Source organism: Malurus melanocephalus, unplaced genomic scaffold, assembly GCF_030028575.1.
Source record: "Malurus melanocephalus ecotype Western Australia unplaced genomic scaffold, MMel_1.1 scaffold_39, whole genome shotgun sequence".
Taxonomy (NCBI): Eukaryota; Metazoa; Chordata; class Aves; order Passeriformes; family Maluridae; genus Malurus; species Malurus melanocephalus.
The window spans coordinates 1153116-1179268 of record NW_026623271.1 but is presented as its reverse complement, the minus strand read 5'-3'; the positions used below and the strand labels follow the sequence as shown (position 1 = coordinate 1179268).

Genomic DNA, 26153 nt, shown 5'->3' with positions numbered 1-26153 from the left:
CCCGCCGCCGCCTCGCGCTCCCGCCGCCGTTGCGTGCGGCGCGCGCTGCCCCGCGGCACCGGCGAACGGTGAGATGGCGGCGGGGGGCTCCGGCGGCCGGGAGCGTCCTCGCCCCGCCGGGGCAGCGGCGCGGGGAGAACCGGGGCGCCGAGTCCCCCGCGCGGCTGGGGAAGGGGCCGACCGGGACGCGGGGGGGCGGCCGGGGAGAGGCGGCGGTGCCCGCTCGGTGCTGGGGTCGGGGCGGCGGAGCGCGGGGCGCACATCACTGACGGGGCTGCCGCGGCTTCCCTGGCCGGGCGGCGGGAGCGGGGCGGCTGCCGCCCCTCACCCCCTCCCGGGGGAATCCCGGCCGGGGCAAGGGCGGGCGGCCCGCGGCCTCCGCGGCGCCGCGGTTCCCTCCGGCGGGAGCCGGCGCGGTGCCGGCGCCGCCGGGGCGGGGGGTCCGAGCGCGGCTCCGAGCGGCCCCTGTCAGCAGCACCGCGGACCCGCATCGGGTCCGGCCGGGCAGCGGCCGCGCCGTCCCGGAGCTGTCGGTGCCCGGGCTGCCGTGCCCTCCGCCGCCGGGGTCGATGCGGGCGGCAGAGGTCCAGGGTACGGTCTGGGGCCCTTCTGTGCTTGGGGCTCTGCCTGCCCGCTCCGGCTCTGCTCTGAGGCACCTTCTTCCCACTGAGCTGCTTGAACATACCGTGAGCTGCCTCAGTGCCTCTGTCAGGTGATAGGACGTCTTTTCTCCTTCCCTTTAAAGGTCCTAAATTTCAGCATCTTCACCTTCGTCTGTCACCTCGTCCTCTGTATTCTTGTGTTTTACATGCTGTCACGTTTTCTTTTTCTTTTCATGTTCTTTCTTATTTTTTACCCATTTCTTTTCCTTTTCCATCCTAAAACAGTGATAACCTGACTACATCTTGTTCTTGGTTTTCAGTTTGGGAATCAAAATGTAAAGTAACTTCACATCACTCAGAATTTCTTCTGTCACATTCATTTTCTTGGAGTTTTATTTGCTGTCTTTTCTGTGAGAAACCAATGAACTGGGGAAAATATATTCCACAGTACTACAACTGTCCAGGTGTTTGTTTTTTTTTTGCTTTTTTTGTCATACGTAGCCTCTGAATGTGAGTTATTCAGGTTATCAGATTCAGGGAAACTTTGAGTCCATAGTGTCCAGCTCTGTGCTTGGTGTTTTGTCTTTTAGTGCTTTTATGTTTTATTGGTCACTTGAAAAGTAATGCTGCCGAGTCTTGCATTTTGTTCCAAATTTGCCAGTGTCTTATCCATCTGTCATATAATTAACTGGAAAAAGTAATTAATTGGAAAACCTGACTTGTTGAAAGTACTTTAATTAATGTTCTGAAATTCTTTGTGATGATATGTTCCTACAGAAGATACACTGGTCTTACTGTTTGGACACACGAGTTCTCTAACAGAAATGAGATAYATATAGTGTGTCATCAGTAATTTGTCTGCCTATATCTTCCTGTTGATGATGTTAAACAGATGGTAGTATCTGTTTTATCAGGGGGAAGTGTGTCACTTGAAATAACTTGTTAATCCTAGTAAGTGAATCCTAATATCTTCAGCTGCACTTGGAGTGGTCATTAAGCGGCAGAAGGATGTATTTCTGTTACATACATTAGTGCTTGTCATCAGACTTTCTGTTTTCCTGGGGTTAAGAGGCTGAAAGTGTTCTGTGAATAAATCTCTGGGTTATAAATAGCTGTATGCATTTGGCTATTTTTGTAGCTCTGAAGATTTTGGTGATCTTCTTTGACTTGCCTCTTTATTTGTGACTCCATGGAAAGGATAATCCTTTTCTCAGAAGTGTTATTTCTGTTCCAGTAAGGTGTTTATGAATCTATGTACGCACATCACCTTGGCGGACTCCACTGTACWGTATTTGCAAGCAACTTTCATTTTTGAAGGTGAAGGTTGAGAGCAGTGCTTGGAACTTGTGTGTTTAAGATCCCATTCCATGTTTGAAGTGGAATGTTTGTGCAGTTAAACGTTCTGTTGCTATGTTTTACTGCCAATGTATGTTTTTATTCTGGATATAAATATTACAGAGGATAAAACATGAGCCTGAGTCACCTCAAAAATAACTCGGAACCTAGTTGGTTTAATTCAATGCTTGTACTATAATTTTTTTCCTTTTGTGTTGTGTAGAATGTGACATACAAGTAAGTTGTCAGTAATTGTTGGGAACTCCATGGAGCATTTCAAGTATTCTGGTAGTACTGGATTTGTCCCAAAGCAAAGTTAGCTCAGCTTGTCTCAAAAATTGATCCTGGCTGTATCCATAGCTGCCGGGCATTGGTGTGAATTCTGGGAGAAATTAAAGTCCTGTGGGTTTTGAAATAGGAAAGAGAGCGTTGGTGTRTGTTGGAAGGGGACATAGGTGTGTTAAAGAATTCCAGTCAGCCTCATTTGAAGCAGTTGACCAGTCAGTGAGGGGTAGAACGGCTCCTGGGGTTGAACAATGCTGTTCCTGTCACAGCTGGCAGGGGTCACTGGAAAGCAGTGGACATTATTTCTTTCCTAATTCTCCAAAGTTGCATACGCTRTCTTCCCTAGATTTTTCTATATATCGATCTTCTACTTATTTCTAGCAGAAATTTTGTTGAACAAGTTTTTTTCTTTTCTCAGGATGCCAGTGAGTGAGAGTGATGACAGTCAAAAATTGAGTTTTGGGTTTTCCTTTGTCTGTGAGGAAGTTCTTTTCATCATGAACAGTGTTGTTTATGGATTCATCATCAGACACTTTAYGTGGATTTTTAGCGAGCCTTATTAAGGGCACAAAGCTTGTACAATTGCTTTCTTTGTCTGTCTTCTCCCATTTGAGTAATTTCTTACCCAGATGATGAAGCCAAAGTTAATGGCAACTGAAAGACATTAAGTACCTCCACTGTGACACACATTTTTATAAAACTTTTGACAGGTGGTGACCCAAATTAATGTTGCCACCCGAAAAAGGCAGTCATAATTGAGTCCCTTGTCCAAGAAGTGAGCAACTATTGGGCAGTCTACATGCTAAGCTCTGAGCCATCAGCAGTAGCCTGTTGCTACTGGCCCAGCCAAACACTTGGGATAGTTGTTAAGATGGTGGTGGAAACAGGACAAATATGATGGGTAGGGTGGAACAGGACAATAGGGAGCCAGGGGACAGTGGTAAAAGCAGGCAGTGGTAAATTGATTCTGCCCACAGAGCAAGGTAGGTCYGTTTTTTCCTGAAATTTTTTTTGTTTTAATGAAGGAAACAAAACTRTTGGGATACCTGTCAGAGGTACCGCTCCATCTGACTGAGGACAATTGAGCACCACTTACTCAAAGACAGGTGATGATGTGAAAACTAACAGACTTTGAAAGCTTTATCATATTTTCTCCCTTGAGTTTACTGTTCTGTTACTCGTAAAGGTCCTTCTTGATGGGTGCAGAGGAAATGGTTCACTATTTGAAGAAATTATATTCACCTTTTTAAAGAGAACCCAAATAGTTTAAAAAATTGTCCATAGGGGGAAAAAAGAGTTAATAATAATTAGAGCTATAATGTATAGCTGCGTAATGTTTGGGTATGCTCTATATGTAATCATAGAATAATTTAGGAAAGGATCATTGGAAGTCATCAGTCTGGTCCGACCCCATCTCAGTGCAGCTTCAAAGTTAGAGCAAACACGTATACATATATAGAGATAGCCATTATGTTGTCCGGAGATTTGGAAATACTGCTTGTGTTTGTGGTGGATTTTTTTTTTTTTTTAGTTGAAGGGGAGGATATTAGGGGGCTGCTAGAACTATTCTCTTATTTCTTAATTTATGCATGTAAAAGGGATTTTTTCCAAATTTGTTTCTGTTGTTAATACACATAATGTTCAGTATTTAATTCTTTGCTCATATGAGGTGGTCTTGGTAGATGTACTCCAAAGAGCTTAGATGGCTTTCTGGATTGAGTCCAAGCATTGGACTCCTATTTGCAAATAATTTGTGGTTCTGCTCTTAAAAATAAAACGCAGCAAAGTGGGAGAAGAAGTTAAAGCAATATCACATCAAATGTGAAATCGTGCAAGCCTTGTGTTTTGGAAGTTGGCCAACGCCAGATGCTTTTGGGGTTTAGGTGGTTGGCAGATGCTGGCTTGGCAGCTAAACACTCTTCGTGTTGATCTGTCTAAGGGACAGTTTGTTCTGTGTGTGGCTCGTACTCTCCTTGGGATTGGCTTCTGGCCGTAGTGGGGTCGGGTTCAGGGGAGTGTTTGGATGGCCGAGTACAGCTCAGTGATCTCTTTGGATGTTTTCTTACATTCTGGGTTATGAAGCTTGAGATTCCCTCAGCTGTGCGTTTATTTTTTTTCCATTATTATTATTGTTATTGTGTGTTTAAATAGCTGCTTTCTTTTCGAATGGGAGTAAAATCTTGGCTTCAGTGACTTCCTGTGGTATGAGTTTAACAGTCTAATTATGTGTTGTAATATAATATTTCTCTGTTAAAAATTTGGCTTTGCTATCCTCTCAGCTCAGTTAATGAATGAAGTTGCCTGTATTATTGGGAAGCTCTTTTTTCTTGACTATATTTTCTGTTTATCTCTTAAAGACTCATTTAATTTATTATAATGCCTTATTTTTCTGTTCTTGGTTGCCTGTTCTAATAGGAGAGTCTTTCAAGTGGTTGGTAACTCATAGCCTTTCTCAGAACACCTCCCCCAGCATTTTAATTTCTTCCCCCGTAAAGTAGGTGTGTTTCAAGTCAGGTTGCACAGCTGATCAACAGAGCTGTACTGCAGTGTTTTCCTTGTCATTCCTCTTTTATTCAGGTCTCCCTGCTCTTCTTACTGTATTATATTGGAAGAAAGAGCTCGCTGAGCTGCCAAAGTTCCTTTCTGGATTTGAGATACTGGTTCTTAAGGCTTTGAGTGGTGTTCACAGTTTGCTCCCACTGCCTTCCCTTATAGATAACACTGATATGGCTGATACTGAATTCTGTTTATTTTGCCTATTCATTGTTAACGTTCATACATATTCTTAAGCTTTGCTAGTTTAATATTGTCATCTACAAATGATACCACTTCGGGTTTTCTTTTCTTCTTTGAAGTGTAAAAGACAAATATAGTGAACACTGCCAGACCTTCTTACAGAAGCTTAAAATTTGGAATAATAGGACAGGGCTTAGTTCACTCCGTTTCAGATCTTAATTTAGGCAGTACTTCATAAAAACTCTGGTCTACTGGTCCAAATAATAGGAGGAGGATGAGAGGGGAAATATCCCTAATTAGTTCAGATTGGCTGTGTTATTGATGCTTGAGAGGGCTCACAGGGAGAGTGTTCAAGCTGGCTGTGGTCAGAGCTGTCTCAGTGCCATTAGTGCTCATCGTGTTCCAGGGTCCAAGACTCTGCAGAGGTAAATCACATGAGAGCTGTCACTCAGCAGTGACAGCCAGCTCCTGGGAGYTGTCACCTGTGCCATGGGGCTCCGGGGCTGGAAGCTGATGACTAAGGACAGTGTACTGTGGTGATACTGGTTTAGAGTGGTTAAAACCCTTGTGGAGCCATCCTGGGCCATCCTGACCTTCATCATCGGTTGTGTGGATGTGTCTTGAGGGAGKGATTGATTCTGCTTGAAATTCCCTCTTTAGAGCTCTGGGAGCCAGCAGGAATGTGGGACATCTCTAGTTATTTGTAAGCTCTTAGCTGTCGGGGCTCTTAGCAAGGACATGGTGAATGTCTGCGTTCATCTGTCTAGTAAAAGTCTGATGTCTGGCATACTTAGCTGGAATTGGCAGTTTCTGGATGCTCTCACCCTTTAATAAGGTAGCTACCAGGCACATACATGCTGGATGAGGCTCTGAATGTCTGCCTCTGTCACACAGGGCTCTAAGGAAAGCTAGTGGGACCAGACTAGGAAAATTTAGTCAGTTTGGTTTTAGGATTAGGATGCTTCTGYGTGAAAGAGAATGGGGATTTGTGTGCACTTTACCTTGGGCTGGCACGGAACAGAAGAGCTACAGGCCAGTGGTGCACGATCCAAGGAGCTTCTGGACACTGCTATCAGGTGATCAATAGGCCACTCTATACAGTCTGGATGCTGCTGTTAATCTTSATTATCCAATTCTCTGATTGCAACAAAGAATGTTGATTCCAAATTTTGTTCAGTGTYCTGGCCAGTGTTGATTTGTGGCGATGTTTGCTTTTCGTAGACATCAGTCTATTTGGAAGTCTTTGACATCTTTCYGAAGGTTCTTTGAAAGTCCACAGATGTTCTCTCACTTGCCCTTGTTTATATGCCCTTGTCCAGAAATACTGATAGACTGAGACATGATCTTCTTTGCAGAAACTGCTGATTAGACCCTATCAGATAGTCTTTTGGGTATAATGGTGTTCCATTTTTAATGATTGTTTTGAGGACYTTGCCAGATACACATGTAAGGCTTGTTACTCTGCAATTCCTCACTTGGATCACTCCAGAGACTTTTTTTTTTTTTTTTTTAAGAATAGAAGCTCAGCATTTGCAACTGTGTTCCCGCAGAACACTGGCTGTTACAAGAGACAGCAGCTTTTTCTGACAGCTCAGCCACTTCATGCCTCAGCTGCTTCAAAAACTTGCTGGATAACTATTTGTAGAACATGATGCAAACTTGGTGATTTAGGAGTGGTTTTCAGCTTCCTGACTGTAGTCATCAAGAAGCCACAACTCTGCTGTGCAGTGCCTGGTGACAGATAAACATGTCTTCCTAAACACAAGTCAATATTTCCAGTGAGCAAGATTTRTTATGCGTTAAGAATCTCAAGAAGGAAGAAAGGAGCGTGGCATTTTATTTCAAAGTGGTGACTGTATTTGTTTGCTTAGTTCTTTTTTTTCCCCCAAGTATTTGTTAAGGCAGCTGTATATATAMATTAAAAAGTTGGTGTCTATAGAAATTCTATTCCTTAATAATGTTCTTACAACTGTAAGAGCAAGTATATGCAGTGTTTCAGGGATTTTTCAGTATAAGATACCAAATATTTAATGGGATATGTATGTGTGTCCATGTAGTAATCAGTACAGAAAACAGGAATTAGAACAGAATTTGACTATGTGCTGTGCTTTTAAATTTTTTTTTAAAAAATATACAGCATTTTCAGAAATGGCTTGTAGATCCAGTGTGCTAACAGCAATTACTGTGTTCGGTGAGAATTTTGAAACTGACATCTCTTATAGGAAATTAGAAGCAAAAGTAACTTGAATATAGTTCCCTTCAAGGGTTTGGATTTTTCTACTTTATTGAACAGTAGAATATGTTTAAAAATTGGAACTTTTTGCTAATTAATCAATACTGCAGGAGGCTCAAAAGTAAATTGTGGGAGGTGTAGAATCTTGGACCTCTCAKTTCAGAGTCCTTCCCCACTATTTTTATAAGTAAGGTATCTATGAGATTATGTCATGTTACTTCAAATGGAGCCATGAACCAGTTATGTAACAAAATCAGGAAACTTGCACAGACCTTAAGACGAGGGCAGAGATTCCAGAAATGGCTGCAGCACTTGCAACAACTGCACRCAATATTCTTTTACCGGAGCCTGAAATAAATCTCAGAAATCCTGATAGTCAATTTTTTTGTTGCTATTTCAGACATTTGTGTAATTCACTGGCAAAACAAGTATTCCTTGGGTGCAGTTATTTTCTGTGGCACTTCTTGGCTTCAAATATTGGTGAGTTTGCTTTGGAAGTGAAGATGGCTAAGTTGAGTCCACTTCCAATCAGATTTTGAAAGCTGGTTCTCATTGCCTGCTCTGTGCTGTGTCTGTGAGATCCTCCTGCTTTGGCTGATGAGTGATAAAGGGCATGAGCTTATAAGGAAATAGGCAGCAGCAGAAATTGGATCAGATGCAGTGGTTTGTGGGCAGAATAACAGGGCCTGAGAAAATAYCAACTTTTCAGCATCTGACATCTTACTGGAGGCACAGGCAGGCGTGGACATGCTGCCAGATATCTGTGTGTGTCATCATATATGACATGTTTGGTACGTCTCTGTTCATAAAGGTATGCAGCAGCCAGCATGGRATCTGATTCATATTTTATTGTTGCTACTGTTGGCCTGATAAACTCCTCAAATAACCAAAATCTCCCCATACAGGCATATAGGGATGTAAATTTTTTATTTTTTAAATCAGTTGTTCGGGGKTGATTGTGTTTTGGGCTTTCAGGGTCTTTTGGGATTTGGGGTTTTTTTTTGAGATGGAGTGAAGGGCAGACTTTGAAAATAACCTCTCATGAGCAGTGTCCTAGGAATGCTGGTATCCAGTTTCAGCAGAGTTGTTGGTCTTCCTTGGGGAAAGCAAGTATGATAATTCCTTTTTATTTACAAACTGTTATGACCTTGGGATTACAAGACAACTTGGGGGGGCTTGGCAGGCATGGCAGGAAGAGTACTTCTGGTGCTGGTTGCTGGATATGGTCCTTAAGTTAGCAGTGTCTGGAATTTTTAAAATTTAATTTAACTTCTTTTTCCTTCTGTTTTGGCTGCTGCAGGTTTTCTTAAGGCTAGCTGGAAGGAACATGATAAAACTTCCACTGAAAGGTGTGAACCTGGGAGTGACAAGTTTCTCATTTGCTTGTATACAATTTGCAATTCTGAAATGCTGTTTTGAGAACAGTGATGCATAGATAAAGTACTTAAAAAGAACACTGAGTGCATTGCATAGTATTTGATGTTCCCTTTCAAAAAGGAAATGTAGGTTTAATGGTTTACTTGTAATGTACRTGAAAAGTAATGATTCTTTTGGAGCATTGCTTTAGGGCTTTTATCCTGTTCTTTGTGGCAGTGGCAGAACTCACCTGGATTTGAGTGTAGGAAGGATGGCTCCTGRTAAGTTCAGCGCTGTATCTGAGTTACAGGGATGCCTGCCTTGGTTTGTTACATCATGGCAGAAGCAGCTTTTCAGTCAACCCTCATGTGTCTAAGCTGTTCTTTGGGCTCATTTGTAATTAAATGAAAGTACCAAATAATGTCAGCAATTTGATGATAATGTTGACTTGTGTTTTGATGTTGAACGTGGAAAGTGGAGATTATTTTTCCTTAATTGAAGTTGTTTTCTAGCTGTTCATGAGCAAGTRTAATGTTTCTTAATAGAGTTTGTGTGATATAAATGTTGCTATAAAATTAGCAGGTTTAGGCCATAGGCTTTACAATTCTGATTTGTTGTCTTTTCTTACTGTACATACCAGAGAAGCTTAGTGAAATWATGCCTGTGATTGTGAAACTGCAATATGGAGGATCTAACATCATGCTAAAACAGTTCTGTAATGGAAAGCAGTTGAAACTAGGTTGTAGTATTCTCATGGCTTTATATAATAACGTTTTAAAAACTGCCTTTAATTTGCTGTGAAGTTTTCCTGAAGGTAGTAAAAATCAATGTCTTTTTTAAAAAAATATTCGAGACAAATGGGATCTGAGTTTTGCAGTTTTACTTCTGATGATGCATAGTAAGCATCAACTTCATTGCTTCATCATTTTGTGACCATAATGAGTTGAGAAGGACAGTCAAGTCTTGGCTCAACAGGTGGATGGTATCCTGACCATTCAGGTTGAGATTCCTATAAAGGGTACAGGTTCCTTAAAATACTGAGTGATTCACAGTGTTTACAGGCAAGGAAAACTACTATTTGCCTATGTATCCTTGTTTGTGTTGCAGTTTTGATCATGTCCTTTTGCAAGCTGACACTGCTTAGACTTGTCTGTTCCTCAGGAAATTGTCATTTTTTTCTTTTCAGTGTGGAGGAGCACAGTTTTATTCTGAACTTTTGTGAGAGTTCAGATTGTTTTAATTTTCTGTAGACTGTCATTTAGATATATATACATTTATGTCTGACTAGGGTTGCCAAAGCCTTGTGCATGTGAGGAAAATTTCCAAATATACTTCRAATTTTTTTAAATCCTATCTTACTCAGTAAGCACTGCGGTAGTGCGGAGCCTCAGTGAGTACTTAGCTACCTAAAGACCTCTACATATAGATTTGTGTGGCTTTTGAGAAACTGCTTATTTGGTTGCAAGGTGTATTGTGTAATATGTTTATGCCCTGAACTAGGAAATAGCTAAGAAACCCCACTTCTGAATGGGGATCACCAGAACCAGGTAATCCTCTCTGTTTAGCTTTAAGGAATTAATGAATTTTTATTTAAAAATATTGCTTCTTATTTGTAGCATTAACTGTGAGTTTGATGGAAATGTAATGAAAGCTCTGTTGAATGTTACAGAGATGTTGTGATCAAGCTTTTGTATTTGATGCTCTGTCTAATCGCTGGAGTTGGGAGTATTTTTTATGTCGCTCTTGAGTCTTCAGCTAGTTAAGATGAAGTTAATCTTGCTGTGGGTACTCTGCACAGGACATTGTACAGCTGAGTTCTAAAGCTGGTCCCTGTCCTAGAGACAGATATTTGACACAGAATGTGAACAGAAGGCTGGGTGCAGAGAAGATGAGGGGAGGAGAACCAGACAGAAGAACAGGCACTGCTCTGTCTGGTTGTGTTTGTCTATGAGATGTTTCACTTGTTCACTTTGACCCAGTTGATACTGAAGTGCTTTAGAGCCTGGCTTGTACAGCTCGMACTTCAGGATCAGTATCAATTGGAGCAATGAATGACAGATGTGAATGACAGAGTAACCTCGAATGAGCATGCAGAGTTCTGAAATTGCTCAGATATTTAGTCTCCAGTCTGAAGTGTTCAATGAGCTGAYAGAGAGTCAGAGCCAGAGCTGCAGCTGAAGTGCCTTGAATTATTTCCATCCATCCCTCACCCAGATAAGATAGCTTCAGACTGAGTCTGTTAAACTCAAAATGTCTCATCTCACCTCATTAAACCCCACAAAACCAAAAAGACAAACTAAAAAAACAAACCACAGATAAATCCCAGCTCCTGCAAGCAGAAACAGTGGACAGAAATAATTCAATAAACCTTTTYACCTTTCATGACTATGCTGTCTCAGAAATGGTTGTATATCTCTTGAAGAAAGCATGTGATGATATTTCCTTTTAGAGGTATTTTTACTTAGCACACCAAACTGTGTTTTGAGACATCCATCCCATGATTTTGTCATATTTACTTTTGTAAGCATCATCTTTGCATTTGTTTATGCAAATATGTATGCAAATATGCTTTAAATGCCACCAAAATAGATTTTATGGAGGATTTAATGCAGAAAGTTTCTTRAAAATATGAAAACCATGGATAATCTAAATAACAGGTTTGTTTATAGAAATCAAATAAACTACTTTTTTTTATTTGGTTTCTAGTTTGATGAACTACAAGTTTGAAGTAATTGTTTCTTGAGGCAAAGGATTTTTGTGTGAATTTGAAAGCTACTGCAAACAAAGCTTATGGCCTTTAAAATGGCTCATCCAATTTTAGCCATATTTGACACAGTTCAAAGTCTTGGATTCATGAGTTAATGTTTTGTTTCCAGAAAAATCGACCTTGGAGAAAGAGATCAGGTTAACGTAGCTGTTGAGGGAAGGGTTTCTGTCTCGGTTCGGTAGTTCTTTACTGCTGATAATGAGTTGTTCCAATCTTTCTCTCATCCTGTGATTATGGCGGTAGGAAGTAGGGTGCATKGTTTGTGAGAGGGGTGTTTAAGAGAAATGAGAAGGAGTTAAAGGTGCTCCAAGATGAGGTTATGAAGGCAGGGAATGCGAGGGTGTGAGTGATCAGTATCTGTGTGGCCCCTTCCTGCAGTGACACCTCTGAGCAGTGAACTGCTTTCACTGTGACTGTGCTGTAGGTGCTGTGTGTGGAGGCCATGTCAGTGTGGGGAAGGGTTTTATGTCACATTGAGTCCAATGTAGCAAAGGAGTCTTAAAGTTTAATTGAAGAGGTTTTCAAATAAAAAAGCAAGTCCTGCTTTATGTGGGTGGGCAAGAAGGCTGACCAGACCTTAATATGCCAGGTTTCAAAGTTTCTGTTGGATTCCTTGCTATATATGATAGTAATATTTTTATATTTATTGTGCCAACGAATTCTTAATAATTGGTAATTGCTGTTAGAAGAACAGACTCTATTATCAGAAGCAAACAGGTCAAAAACAATTACAGATGTTGACACAGTCACGGCTGCCAGCTTTAACTGACTTGATGTGACTTATGTGATGTTTTCAGCAGTGGAAAAATTGTGGTATTTGCTTRCTCATTTGCACCAGTTGTCAGTGTTCTGTTATTTCTGGAATTTTCAGTGACTGTCTAAGCTCTCTGAGACATTTCTTTCTCTTGGGTTGTAATTTTATCTGAAGTAGTATAAAAGATACTGGAGTTGCAGTGCTAGAAATCTTAGAAATAGGTACCTTTGGGAAACATGAAAATGGATGGCATTATGTTTCTTAGAAATCCACAGGCACTGATATAATATCAATCCATTTGTTGAAGGCTTTTACTATACTGTGTATGGTGCATATCCATGCTGAAGGCAGTATTACTTATATCTTTTAAGTAATGCACTGTATAAAATAGGAGTATGCCCATGCATAAGTCAGAGAACAATGAATAAACAAAGGTCAGCACAGAGCCGAGTCTTTTGGAGGGTCATTTTTTACATAAATAGAATCATACTGAGTTGGAAGTGACCCATAAGGATCATCAAGTCCATCTCCCTGGGCTTGCACAGGATGACCCCATGTATGTGGCACCCAAAACTGCCCCAGCACTYGAGGTGAAGCTGCYCAGCCCAGAGCAGRGTGGACAATCCCCTCCCTTGCCCAGCTGGTGATGCTGTACCTGATGTCCCCCAGGACAGGGTTGGCCTCCTGGCTCAAGGACAMTGCTGACTCTTACTCAGCTTTCCCTCAACCAGGAAGGACCCCAGGTCATTTCTGCAGCTGCTCTCCAGCCTCTTGCTCCCCACTCTTTATGCACTAACAGGGTTGCCCGACTCACATGCAGAATCTGGCACTTTCCCTTGTTGAACTTCATACAGCTAATACCTGCTTTAAAAAAAACAAACCCTGATTTTTTTTGTGATGAATAATGTATAAAGTGTCATGAGTTACTCTAACGCTTAGGACTTTCATAAAGACCCTAATTTTAATCTGTTGTACAGTTTTGCTTTCCATCCCATTTGTCGAATGTTGCATTTTTCTTTGCCTTTCTTATCTGTGCAAAAATTGTAAACAATTGTCTTTAAATCAAGYGGAAGATAACAATCTTTCACTATAAAAACTGCCTACAGATTAATAATTCTTGTTTCCTTTTAATGAAGAAACATAAGGTGTAATATTTTTGTTGATATTGACAATCTTATAGTAAGTGTGATATTTTTATGCAAAATGGATCTTGAAAATTCTTGATGCATAGTTTGATGTTTGGGGACTAAGCTGCTGCCATCCTTATGACATCCTTACCCATGTCCTTACCATCAGTGATGCCACACCTGGGCTGCTGGGTCTAGTTTTGGGCTTCCCAGTATAAGAGAGRCATAGATATGGCTTTTTATGTTTATTTTCTTCTTTTTTGTTTTAGTGAATTCTGGCTCACTGATGTGAAAGAAGACTGTAGAAATTAGTTTCAAGATAAAAGTATTTTGTATAGACTGAAAGTTTGGGTTTTACTTTTTTTTCCCATACTGAAAACTAATTACATTGACATCAAAGGTTAACTAATGCTGTTGTTTTTAGTTGCCATTAAAACAACCATACCTTTCTTCCTTGGTTTTCTCCCTTTGACTTAGTTTTGGTCTGCTTTTTCCATGAGGGTATTAATTTTATTATTAGTAAAGTTCTGGCACTGTTTTTTTTTTTTTCTTCTTCAAGTATATCTAATAGTCTGTGTGACTCTTTCTTGCATTTCATAATGTGATTATTGCTGGACTTCAGAATACTGTGCTGGGCTAAGAGCTATAGGTTGCTTAATTTAGCAAAAAGGAAAAAGCTGCATGTAATATAAYACTTGTGAGGTTCCTGTGAAACAATGACTGATCATCTCTGTGCAACCTCTGTGTTTTACTGGGAAGGAAGGACAAATCGAGGCTTTTGATGTCCTGTAGAAGCAGATTTGTAGTTTTTTGTTTGCCAAGTGGAGAAAACCCAAATTCTTACTAAAATAGAAATGAGGCAACGTGTAAAGTAAATACAGCTGTTCAGTGATTTGCAGGTAGCGGGAGTGTTTCTACATTCCCCATTTGGTCTTCATAGGGAAGGTGGAAGTAAAGTTCTGTCTTTTTCTGTTAACAGCCTAAAATGACTCTGTGAATTCAGTGGAATAAATGGCGTCCAAAGTAACTGATGCTATAGTTTGGTACCAGAAAAAGGTAAGATTTCTGTTTGTTTTTATGGTGGCTTATTGTGTTTATATGTAAATATAACTGACATAAAATACTTATGCATTACTTGTTAGCACTGTATGAGAGTGAGTAGCTTGAAACTCTTCTTCCATAAGTAAATATTTAGTGACTGTATCTAGTGAAATGAAGTAGCTTTTGATGACCARTGCTGAAAACTCCTTACTTCCTTGGTTACCTGTGCTCTGCAAAAAAAAAAAAAGAAAATTTGCATTTTCAGTAGAGTGTTAATTAACGTGCAGTAGAATGTTGTTTCTGTAGCACAGAAAAGCATACTTGTATTTAAGTAGAGAGTAAGAATTGAAACATTCTCTATCAGTAACAAAAAACCTGTATAATCCCTACCCAAGARTGAGAGTCTTGGCTCTCCATGTTTTAATAAGTTTCTGGGAGTTACTGTTTTGCTTGGGTCTATACCTGTCTTTGGGAGGGCTTGTCTTTAAGTAAATAATGGCAATAGTCTTCGAAACAGCAATTCTGGTTAGTTTCTAGCAAAGCAACAGTAACTTTCTAGAAATAAGACAATACTGATCTGCTTTGTTGAGGGTTTTACAATGGTGAATTAAATGTACATTTGAAAGAGCAGGCAAAACTAATTTTCCTGACTTAATTTATAGTAATCATTCAATTATGTATTAAAAATTTAAAAAACGATTTTCAGTTTTTTTTTTAAAAAACGAAATTCAGTTTAAGGATGAATTTTTTGTTTGTATCTTTACTATGTACTCTGTCCCTTCTTGCATTTAAGAATTACGACAAGTCCTTTTGCAAAAGTGGCAGTGGAAGTACACAGTGGTTTTTAGCAGCTTCCCTGCTTGCAGGTCATTTTTTAAAAGTTTGGAAGATGACTTGTAAAAGAATTAATGCAATGAAATTCAGTGCAGGATCTCATGGAAGGGGAAAATGATGCTGATTTTTACCTGCTTCCACTCATTCTCTCACACACCTTACTCATGTCAGTATAGTTGTGTCAGAGTACTGATAGAACTTCCAAACACCAGGCTGTGTTTGTATTTGGCSTGGCCAGGACCCCCTTTGTCCAGTGTAAGAGATGCTGGATGTTGCATCCTCTTCAGATCTCTGAGGTGGTTTTTGTTGGTGCYGGTTCACARTTCTTTCGACAGATCTTTCATGATRTTCAGCTTTGCATATGGATGATCCTTCGATGCAAGAAAGAGCCTGCAGCCTCTGACAATCTAAAATTAAGTTCATGCTTATTGTCTGGTTGGTTTTGGTTTTGGGTGGTTTTTTTTTTTTCCCCAAATACCTGTCTAATTTCCTGGTCATACAGTAAAAGGAATGCCACATTTGATGTACTCCAAATTTCCATCCTCCTGATGTTAGGAAGGCAGTGTGTTCTGCTGGTGAGTCACTGTGGTGTGATCTTACAGAGGGCAGGCCTTCTGGTCTTGGTATAAACAACCCATTCCTCAATTTTACTTTTCCCAGGACACTGCTCCTAACAGGATTACTCGTTGTTATCAGTACAGTTCATTCTTTTAACCCTTGCTCTGTTATTTTTTCCAGTGATTTCACATGTGTTTCCATTTTTTTTTTTTGTTCATAGCAAAAACATTTCTGCCGCAAATCTCTCCAGGCTTTTACAGAGGTCTGCTTGGCCAGGAATTACACTCTGCCTTTATGGCAAGGAGTTGTGATGAGGTGACTTCTGTTACTTCTGGAAGGACTGACCTGTCTTCAGGAGGGATAAGAGCATGTATAAACCAGATGTCAGTCTTGTCCCTGGTGTAAACAAAATTTAGCTGCAATCTACATATGGACTGGGGTCTGCCAAATGAGCAAGTTATGCTGCTTTAGTATGAGGAATTGTTATGTTTTGAGACAAATGGCTGTATTGCGGAAAAGCTACATCTCCTGCAGATGTTCATGTAAATTAGATTGTAATTGCTTAGGTTCCACATGTTTAGGGTTCTCTGGGATCATGCTGGTAAGCCCAAAGAGTTTTCTAACTTTGTAGTGTGCTGTGTGTGATCTCTTTCTGGGAGTATCTATGCTCTTTCACCTGTGCCCTTGATTTAGTTTATTTATTTGCATCTATTACATGACACAGTARTTTTTCCCCATGGATTTGTTGTTTGAACCAAAGATTTCAATTTGGGGAACAGAAAGTGTTGTGCTAGTGTTTAGTTGATACTAGTTTTTTTTTTTTATTCTCTCTCATGTTTTGTTTATATGCTTTCTTTTGATGGCAAGATGCTGAACTCTGTGAACTGGTGGTTCCTTCCAGTTTTAAATTTTTATTTCAGTTTTATTTGTAGTTGTCAGAGTTGTCCCACTTACCTTGCCTTTTAGATCTACTGACTCATCACAGCTGTAACTGGAATTGAAAGTGGCGTGGGATCAAAACTTAGCACATTCTGTTAGTGCAAGTTTGTGTCTGGGGCAAGAGAGAATCAGGGTAGTAGTCAGTATTGATCAAATTGATATGACYTACCTCTAGGAGGAAATGAGAAAAATAAGCTGTTTTGGGCAGGTGTTTTCAGAWTAATAAATTGGTGTGTGAATGGGTTAAAAAGGAACATTAAGAACTTCTGGTATTTCTAGTTATACATGACTAAGAACTATTTGAGTAGGTTGGGGCTGTGTAAGAAATACTGAACAGATGACTTGCTCCTTGTCTTTCTTAGTTTTCAATTTTAATGWATTTTTAATATATTTATTTTATGTGTCTACTGAGTTTCAGAGGTCTGTTGGTTTCTCAGACAAGAGGTGAGACTTTTTATATCTCTTCAATGGAAAGAGTTAAGCAATTGAGCTCTTCCAACCCCTACTTKAGGCAAGTTTTGCAAACACCAAGTTTGCTCATGACTCATGCTATTGTCTGAAATTGAGCTCCTTACACCAGGATGATTTAGTAATAGCCTTAATTGTTTGAAAGGTCAGACCTTTTATTATGTAAACATGTTTTTGTGTTTTGACAACAGATTTGCTCTCCTTTTAGTGCATTGGAGCTTTTGATTACTTGTCTTGTAAAAATGCAGCAATCAATCCTGAGTCATTCTAAGTTGGAATGCAAGATTTCAAAGTGATATTATAACAGCTTGTCATTTAAGATACAGGATTGGACACAGAGTTTTAGTGCTTCCAGTGACTGCTTGCATCTCCCAGGCAGTACAAATACTTTTTCAAGGCATGAAACCTGCTAGATATAAGTTGGCYCTGTAGAAGGTAAAAGACATGAAATCTCTGCTGTATTTCTTGATTCACTAAGGGTGATAGAGCTGAGATACTCGTGTGTCACACAGGGTTTGTCTGGGCAGCCCTTGGAGCTGCCCTGGTTCTTGCAATAAATGGGAGTGGCAGGAGTGTCTGCATTTGCTCTCTGGAAGGGTTCCAGACAGCTTCCAAGCTACTACTCCYATACAAGAACCCTGTTGATTAATATCCTTAGGATTATGTATGTTTGCCACCATACTGAATTTGCTTCAGCTTTGGAATCAATTAATTTTATGGAGAAAGCCATCAACAGTGTTTCCTCTGAAAAAAATCKGACACCCTGCATTTGTTTTAAACARTTTCARTATCTGGTGGCATAACTTTTRTATGACACTGATACTTTATGTGTACCTGAAGTGTTGCTTCAGTAACAGAAACTGATGTTAAAAATAATACAGTTATGAATAATTCAAAATAAAGCTTCTATTGGTTGTAACTTTTTGCAATAATTTCTTATAATACTTCCAGGTTTTACAGGTAATAATAGATGGAATTTTTGGTCTGGTTTCCAGTTTGGAGAAGGTACATACATTTTCCGTAATAATTTTCTGATTTTCTTTTTACAGAAGCCTTGCTGCTAAAATGGGGAACTCTCTCTCTCCTGCAATATTACCAATAAATTTGTACATTGATATTGTTCTTTTTCTTCGGGATGGTTGTAAGGCAAGGCAGAATGACACTTAATGATTTGAAGCTGAATCCTGCACCTGGTTGTACATCAGTTAACTTTGCCAATGCAGCTTTCTTCTCTTTTRAATACAGTTGTTAAAGGGCACAATGAAATAAATGAGATGTTTTCTCTCTCATGGCTTTAAAGTGCAAAATTAGAGTTCTAATGACATTAAGATCTTATATTCAGTGTTTTACAGCTCATTAGTCCAAGATTATACTGCTGATTTAGAATTWTAGAACTTCCTGGGTTGGAAGGGACCTGAAAATTCATCATCTTCCAACCCTGCACCATGGGCASGGACACCTTCCCCCAGGACAGGTTGCAGCTTGGAGCACTTGCTCATGAAGGCCAAGGCAAAAACATCTGARTACCTCAAACATCTTCATGTCCCAGGTAGCCAGCTCTCTTGTTTTCCTTCCACAGAAGGCCCACATTTTTCCTACTGCTCCTTCTGTCATCAACAAACCTGTAAGAGCTTGTTTGTGTTTCCCTTGAAGTCCCTGCCCAAGTTTAACTCTATCAGTGCTTTAACTTTCCTAACCTGGYCCCTGTATTAGGTTAATAAAGGAGGAAATAAACCAAAAATTATATCCTACCATGAAACCACGTGATTTCCTTTTTGGTCCTGAATTCACGTTACTGACCCTGGCACCAAAGGCAGTTTTTTGCCAAATGGCCAGGCTGTATGGCTGTTTTACCTAAAACTTTGGATTGCTGAAACTGCATTGGTTTAAAAATGTTGGCGTTCAAGTGCCAAAACTTGACAAGTGTTGGAGTTGGCACTTGTCAGAATGCTGAGAAAGAAAATGATAACTTCAGATAGAGTTTCCTTCCACRTTTGGTACTCAGGTACTCAGGCCTGACCTAATGGGGTTTGCCTTCAGTGCCTTGTTTGGTGAGGCAAAACTCTGGTTTCTGAATCTGATGCAAAAGCTTGCTCAAACTGGGGCTGTGGCTGAATGAAGTGGGTTTGCATTTTGTGTCTGTAGGCTGCCATGCCTGCTTTGCCTTCCCGCAGACTCTCACACATTGATTTAGGGAGTTTGGTCAGGAAGCTCATCCAACTAAAACTAAGGCTGGGAGTCTCCAAGGACATGAACCTCTCTCAKGGCAGGGGAGAGGCGAGATGAAATCCCTCTGTCTTGAGAAGGATTCTCTGATTCTTAAATTGCTTAGTTAGGCCTTGTGAAATTATAATGTAACATTTTCTGTTCCTGAGTGATCTGACTGATCTTTCGCCCTCCCCAACCAATGCAGGGGCAGCAAGGAAAGCATACTGTGAGAAATGGAAATGATCAGGAACATAAGGGCAGTGCTGTTCTAAAGTCCTGCTTGCAGCACTGGTAAAGTTGCTGGATTTTCAAAGGTCTCCAGRGAATTATACTGAATAATGAGACTGTCAGAGTGGTTTTCCCAGTTACATCTTGCGACTGTTTTGTTTTGTGCAAATAAATTAAAATTAAAAAAAAAAAAAATATTACAGAAGTCTTAAATCCTTAAAACTGGGAGAGTAGYTGGGCATTGTTAGCAATAGTATAGCCCATGGACCTAGGAAAGGGGTTGCTGTGATCAGCTCACCTCAGACAGCTTCTGGGATACTGTGTCCAGCTTTGGTTATTCCTGTACTCTCATTTAGTTTGACCTGCAAACTGTTTTTAACTTATCTTCTGTATATAGTTTTTCTTTATGTTAAATTGTGTGATGAAAAAAAGTGTTTTCTGTTTTTAGTAGATATGCTAAAATTTGTAAACCATTACGCAGGGCAATAAATAACTACGGCTGACAGATGTGAAGAAGAATTAATCTGTAGAGAATAATTCAGAARAACTATCAGCATGTAGTTGATAAATGTTTAATTAGCTATTATTGAACTCTGAAAGGGATGGTATCTCTGAAGTAAGCCTTGGTAAAATTATTGTTCAGTGAAATGGCTGTAAATACAGTGCTGTTGCACTTATTGGCAGAATTWAAGTGGGTCATTAGTTGGCAATTCAAATAGTTAAGAACAAATAACTCTTATTGAAGTTTTGAATTGCCTGCTTTGCTCTAAAGCAGCTCTCCCTTTGGCACCAAACAGGGAGAAGGGAGGGTAATCACAGAGTTTTTTTAAGTCAGAAGTAACAATTCAGCAGTTATAAATTCAAAGATCTGTACCTTAGGATATAGAACTTCAATCCCTTCACTGTACTCTTTACTGTTWACAGTGTACAGCTATCATATAGTGATTTCTATCTAGTGGTTTRTTGGCTAAATTTTTCTTAGCTTAGCTTGTCCAGTCCACATATCGACCATAAACAAAGTTGAAAAAAATCTACCATCCTGGAAAGTGAAAAACATCCTGAAAAAACCCATTCCAAGACTAGAAATCTGCTCCAACAGTGATAATTGTACTGCTGAGCTGCTAGAGTATTGCCTTTACTGCAATGGGGATCAGTTAATGTAAGAAATAAACTGGAGTTTAAAATGACTTCTAATAATCCTGTTCTAAGTTTTGAGAAAATGAGACATACTGTAAAAATAAATAATACTGCCTGTAAAGAAATTATTTATATGTTGATATTTTAATACTAAAATTGATACAGAAAATCATGTAGTTGTTTTATTAGTGTTGGACTGTAGAAGTTAATAAAGCATATTGRGTATTATTTTAGCACTAAATATTTCAATAAGGTGTCAGACAGTTCAAGGAAGCAACTTTGTTATTTATTTACCAAGCTCTAGATCTTACATCTTTTGGATTTGTGATACTATTGTGATGTGGCTTGTAAAAGTGTTTAGAGGTTTTAAAGAGCAAAGTTTAGCACACAAGTTTCATTATTGATAAACATTAAAGTTTTAAGATCCAACAGGAAATACTATGTATTCTTAGAATTATAATCTTTGCTAGTCTGCATGGTCTTAAATTATAAATGCCTCTTGAAATATTGATCAATTCCATTAGAATCAGAAGGGCCTTGCGAGTATTGGGCTACAGGTGGATACCATCACTGCATTAGCTTAAAGGGAATATCAGTGTCATTCACAAAGCTCAAATTCAATCTTGATGCTCACGTGGCTTGTTAYGAGAAAGGCACTGGGAAGAAACACTGTGCAGTGCTAAAGCCCTTTYCACTGTGCTTTGAAATAAAAATATRCTTTATTKTCAATAGCTTGGCTATTTACTTAGGCTAATTGCTGTTTGCTGTTATACAACCAAACTGTACAGGTGCCAAATTTTAGATGTATGAAGAAATTTGATCAAATGCTTTCTGACGTATTTGATTGGKAAAGAGTAAGTGCAGTTGTTTTAGTTAATTGCCAGAGATGCACATATCCCTTAAACCGAGAAAATGCTATGAGGAGTCTGCGCTTAAAAAGGATCTCAAATTTATTTAATCTTTCAGTAAAGAGCTAGCTTTATTGAGTTTAGTTTTGCCAAATGTGTAATTGTATAGCTTAATTTCCCATGCCRAGTCACATACAAGTAAGTTTGTGGTTTTCTTTTGAAATTAATTGCTTGTGAGGAAACCTTTTAAAGAAAACCTTTTTGAAAGTTTATTGCACCTGGTTAATTTAGGATAATAAACCCCTGCTTCTCTGTTGTAAAAGAATGGCTGCAGTTTTCAGTCTTTGCATTTAATCCCTTATCTGCTGAAAATTTATAGGTGTTTGGAGAATGGTTCTGCAATTCTGCAGATTCGTAAAGGAGCAGCATCCCTTTCATCTTCTTTACTTGGTATTTATTGAGGAATGGGATCTTGAGAACTGAATGTTTTAGAGGTAACTGGTTTGGATAGACTGAATAAAAATCTTGGCATTGAGGAGGCCTGAGAGGCATGATTTAAACTAAGTGTGTATAAAATAACATCTACTTGTTTATCTACTTCTGCTACAGGTAGGTTATACCATTATTTTTAGTATCTGTAGCACATTACTGACAAGTTTTCTACAACACAGTTGTGTTGATACTTGGTGATAAAAGTTACATTTCAAAATGAGATAGGCTTGTTATCTGACTTTTTGTATATTTATTTTCTGCCACGCCATAACAGTGCCATAGAATACCATTTTGGATTCGATATTTCATAAATGAAATTAGGAATAAATTACTGTGTGAAATAAATTTTTAAAACTGGGATATTGTGTTTTGTAGTTTGCTTTAAAAAGAGTTTATGCAAGGTGTAGGCTGGACTGATGAATTGAAGCTGTYACACCAACAGTCTTGCACTAAGTCTGGAAGAGATTTTGAAAGCATTTCTTACAGTTGTGTACTTAAAAATGGGACACTTTTCTTGACTCCTGTGTTTTGTACTTTATATTTTCTTTGAGGGATTGTGCAGATCTTGCAGCTCTAAGGCATGAGAGTCCAGGCACAGTGGGGTGAGTTCAGGAGTGTAAATGGGTACTGGAGTTATCAGGGCATTCCTGTTGGCAGATGAGTTCCAGCCAAGGGAGCTTGAACGCCTGCAGAGGCACCCTGGGGACAGTTGCATATTGAGGGAAACCTTGCTTTGATCAAGTTGAGTGTATATTTAAATTCTTCAGGTTCCAATCTGGTCTGATCTCTGGAAGGTTATTCCTTCCTTTTACTTGCCTTTAGAGCTTAATTTCTTTGGTGCTAGACTTCTTTTCCRTGTCCTGCAGGTATGTACAATTTTAAGGAATTACATGAATAGCCAAGAGCCCACATTTGTTTTAGATTTGCATTAGATTTAACATAAAACGGAATTCAAATGCAAATACTTGTAAATCCTAACTCTTTGAAGCTGGAATTGGCTGGTACTCTCAATAATTTAAAATGGGGAAGGTTTGCTAGTATTAACTTACATTCTTCAATGCATTCACAAGTTATCTTCTTGATTTTAATTCATACACATGTCTAACATCTCTAGGGAATGATTTCATGTTATGGTTTAGTTTGTTGTAAACGAAATGAATACCTTTGAATTGCAGAATACCTTTCAATGAATTCTGCAAGACACATTTCACAAACTCTAAATTTGCTTTCCTGACATAAAGGAGAGAAAAAAAAAGCATGTGTTTTTTACTTACCTTGTTTCAGTAACACTAGTTCTTCTTATCTTTGTTTAATGTGGGAAATGAAGTGTGCCAGTATTAAGTGTGTTACTTTCTAGTGATGCTTTTGTTTTCATGTATTTTCTTCCAATACATGTGGAAGAGAAGTGTAGAGGGATGCTTATGCAGAGAAGGGAAATTGAGTATCAGGTTGGAATTTGATGTGCTGAGTGGCACACACACCTGCTCCCTGAAGTGCTCCTTAATCTGTTAAAACTCAAAGAGGTGACAGTGGGTAGATTGAATGAGAAAACCCAAGCTACAAAAACAATGTGAGAGATTGTAATGGTACTTGCTGTCTGTAATTCTCTCTTCCACTCCTTTCAGTTTGTACCACCATGCCTTACTGAACAGTTTTGTGCTCAGATTTCAATAACTAAAGTTGATCAGAGGTGGTTGGACAGATCCACTCCTYCAATAAAACAGTTGTAAGGGACCCTGCCCTTCCAAGTAGTTCTGGCTGTCTTATTTTACCTCCTGCTGGAAGAATTGCTTTATTGGGCAATGTTAAAAGAGAAATGTGAATGGCAAAATCCCTGCTTCTTGTCTTTTTGTAGAAGATAGAAGCTGCTATCTATCCTTCTATCCAGGAGATAGAAGCTGCTATCTATAGAGGGAAAGGAAGTATTTGTAGGAAAATATAACGAAGATTTTATTAAATCAGTTTACTTCCTTGCCTCAGATGTCTTCTGGCATCTATGTTTCCCAGAATTCCTTTAACAATGGTCTGTTATTTGTCTAAAAGAAGAACACAGTTTTAAAGACTTTCAACTCTATACCACTTTCAGCTATGAATGGAATTAGGAATGGAGTTTGCTTTGCAGCTTTATTGGCACAAAGGTTTCCTTCCTCTTGTGGCTCTTGCATAACAGAGAGGGACGCAGGCTTGCATCCCCTTTTCTGTCCTTGTAAAAAGAATTTTTTTTTGGAAGTGCAGAGGGGAGGACACAATGTTATGCAGCACAAAAATTTCACTTGGGGCTCTTCTTAGGAAATTTARTGAAACCAAGGAAGGCCTGAAATTTCATTTGAAATATATTTAAAGGAAGAGCCAGAACAATTAGCTGTAAATGCCTGGGTGGAGTAGTTATTCAATATATTGACTTTTTAATTGCTGGCTGCTATCCAGGTGGAGTTAGCTGTTAGGCTTCCTTTGGTTTAATTACTTTAATTGTAGCAAGTGCTTARTTCTGCCCACTACTGTGCCAGACTCCCTAGTTATTTCCACAGTCTCTTATTTTTTTCCAAACGAGAGGTGTATTTATTATTATCGAAAAGCCAGTAGATTGTTTCTTTTGTAAAGTTTTAAAGTAGCAAACTATAGGAATGTTTTAGCTCTTGTGAATGGGAAATATTATTAAATTTGAGAAAAAATAGTTCAGTAATTCAGTTTGCTGTTCTCACTTTTGGTGTTACATATGCTTTCAAATTTACTGTAAATTAGATTTTGTTTTTTATTTTTTTTTCCACTAATTGGTCAGGTTTAGAGGCACAGAAGTTGCCTTTAGATTTCTTTGTTTATGTGTGTGTGTGTTGACTTCCCTGAATATTTTTTTGTATTTATGTTGGATCTTTTGTTAAAAGATGCCTTTAAACTAAGAATGACTTACTCTTTTTCTTTCTTTCTTTTATAATATCTAAACAAAATCTGAAGGCTGAAATACTAAGAGAAATCAGAACAATAATTTCTGGTACAAGGTGTTTGCACTTGTGCTTGGTCTTTTTTGTCTGTTGCAGTTGTGGACTGGAAGAAAGAATCACACTCTTGCAGTAAGGTTGGATTTATGCAGCTTTGCACAGATGATGAGAGCTGTTCCTCTTGCCTCTCTGTCAGGTGTCTGACTGAGCTGCTTGTGTCACCTCTGCAGGCTGGAAAAASATCTTTGAATCTCAGGAACTACATCTGTCTTTCCCTCATGACCTAAAAGTGATGTTCCACTTCACTGCTCAGTTTGTGATATGACTCAAACCCCAGATACACATGATTTATKTGTCTAGGTAGAGCAGCTGGGATGGCAAGGGTTTAAAATTGCCATAGTATAAGAGATTATTATTACTGATTAATGTTTAGAAATACTGCTTGTGTAGAGATCAAAGCAATCTGATGATAACTTCTAACAAAACTTGGATATGTTATCTCWTTTATTGACTTGCTCTTGTCACTATCTTACATCCAGAAGTTTAAGGTTGCCCTTCCTCTAAATATCTGACATTCAGCACGGAAAAGTGTTATTTCTTAATGTTCTTTGGATTCTTCCTGGGCTATAAGTTGGTTGATCAGTGGTTTGACCATGTATCTGGTTGCTGTGCCATGTTAAGAGATAAAGCTCAAGACCTTGTGGCTTTTAAAGTGGGTGGAATAGAATGGGCTTTATAGAGGGTTTAAAAACAAATAAATTAGGTGAGGGTATGGGTTCAACTGGATGTGCATATTTCTTTTCAAGTTATCTGAAAGGCCATGTCAGTGTAGCTGCCATAGTTCTGCTCTCTGTCAGGAATTCAGGCTGGAATCCTGACCTRGGGTGGGAGGGAGCGTGTTCTTCCCAGTGCTTGGGCTTGCACAAATCCTGGGATGTGCTGGGCCTGTGTGAAGATCAGCTCTCCTCTCTAGCCCAGTTCATTTACAGATTAGCTTGATCCTGTCCAGCCAATATAGAATGGAGAAGATAAAAATTTCTTGGTAAACAAGTCTCTCCAAGGAAATAACCTGCTGGCTTCGTGCTTCTCTTGTTGAAGGTTAATTTGATTTTGTTTGATTAATGTATTTTAAAGCCTAATGTAGATTTTTTTTTCTGTGTTTTTTTCAGATTGGAGCATATGATCAACAAATATGGGAAAAATCAGTAGAGCAAAGAGAAATAAAGGTAATAATGCAGCATTTAAAAAAAAATTGGTGGTTGTGTATAC

At 39.1% G+C, this 26153-nt stretch overlaps 1 protein-coding gene across 1 annotated transcript in view; it reads left to right on the top strand.

Moving 5' to 3' along the window:
* Positions 1-3: 3 nt before the first annotated feature.
* Positions 4-26153, top strand: part of PHTF2 (putative homeodomain transcription factor 2) — a 59177-nt gene continuing 33027 nt past the window's right edge. The window contains exons 1-3 of the mRNA XM_057364470.1: positions 4-68; positions 14175-14251; positions 26054-26110. Coding sequence (XP_057220453.1) covers positions 14207-14251; positions 26054-26110 — 102 coding nt within the window. The 5' untranslated portion in view covers positions 4-68; positions 14175-14206. The remainder of the gene's footprint in view (positions 69-14174; positions 14252-26053; positions 26111-26153) is intronic.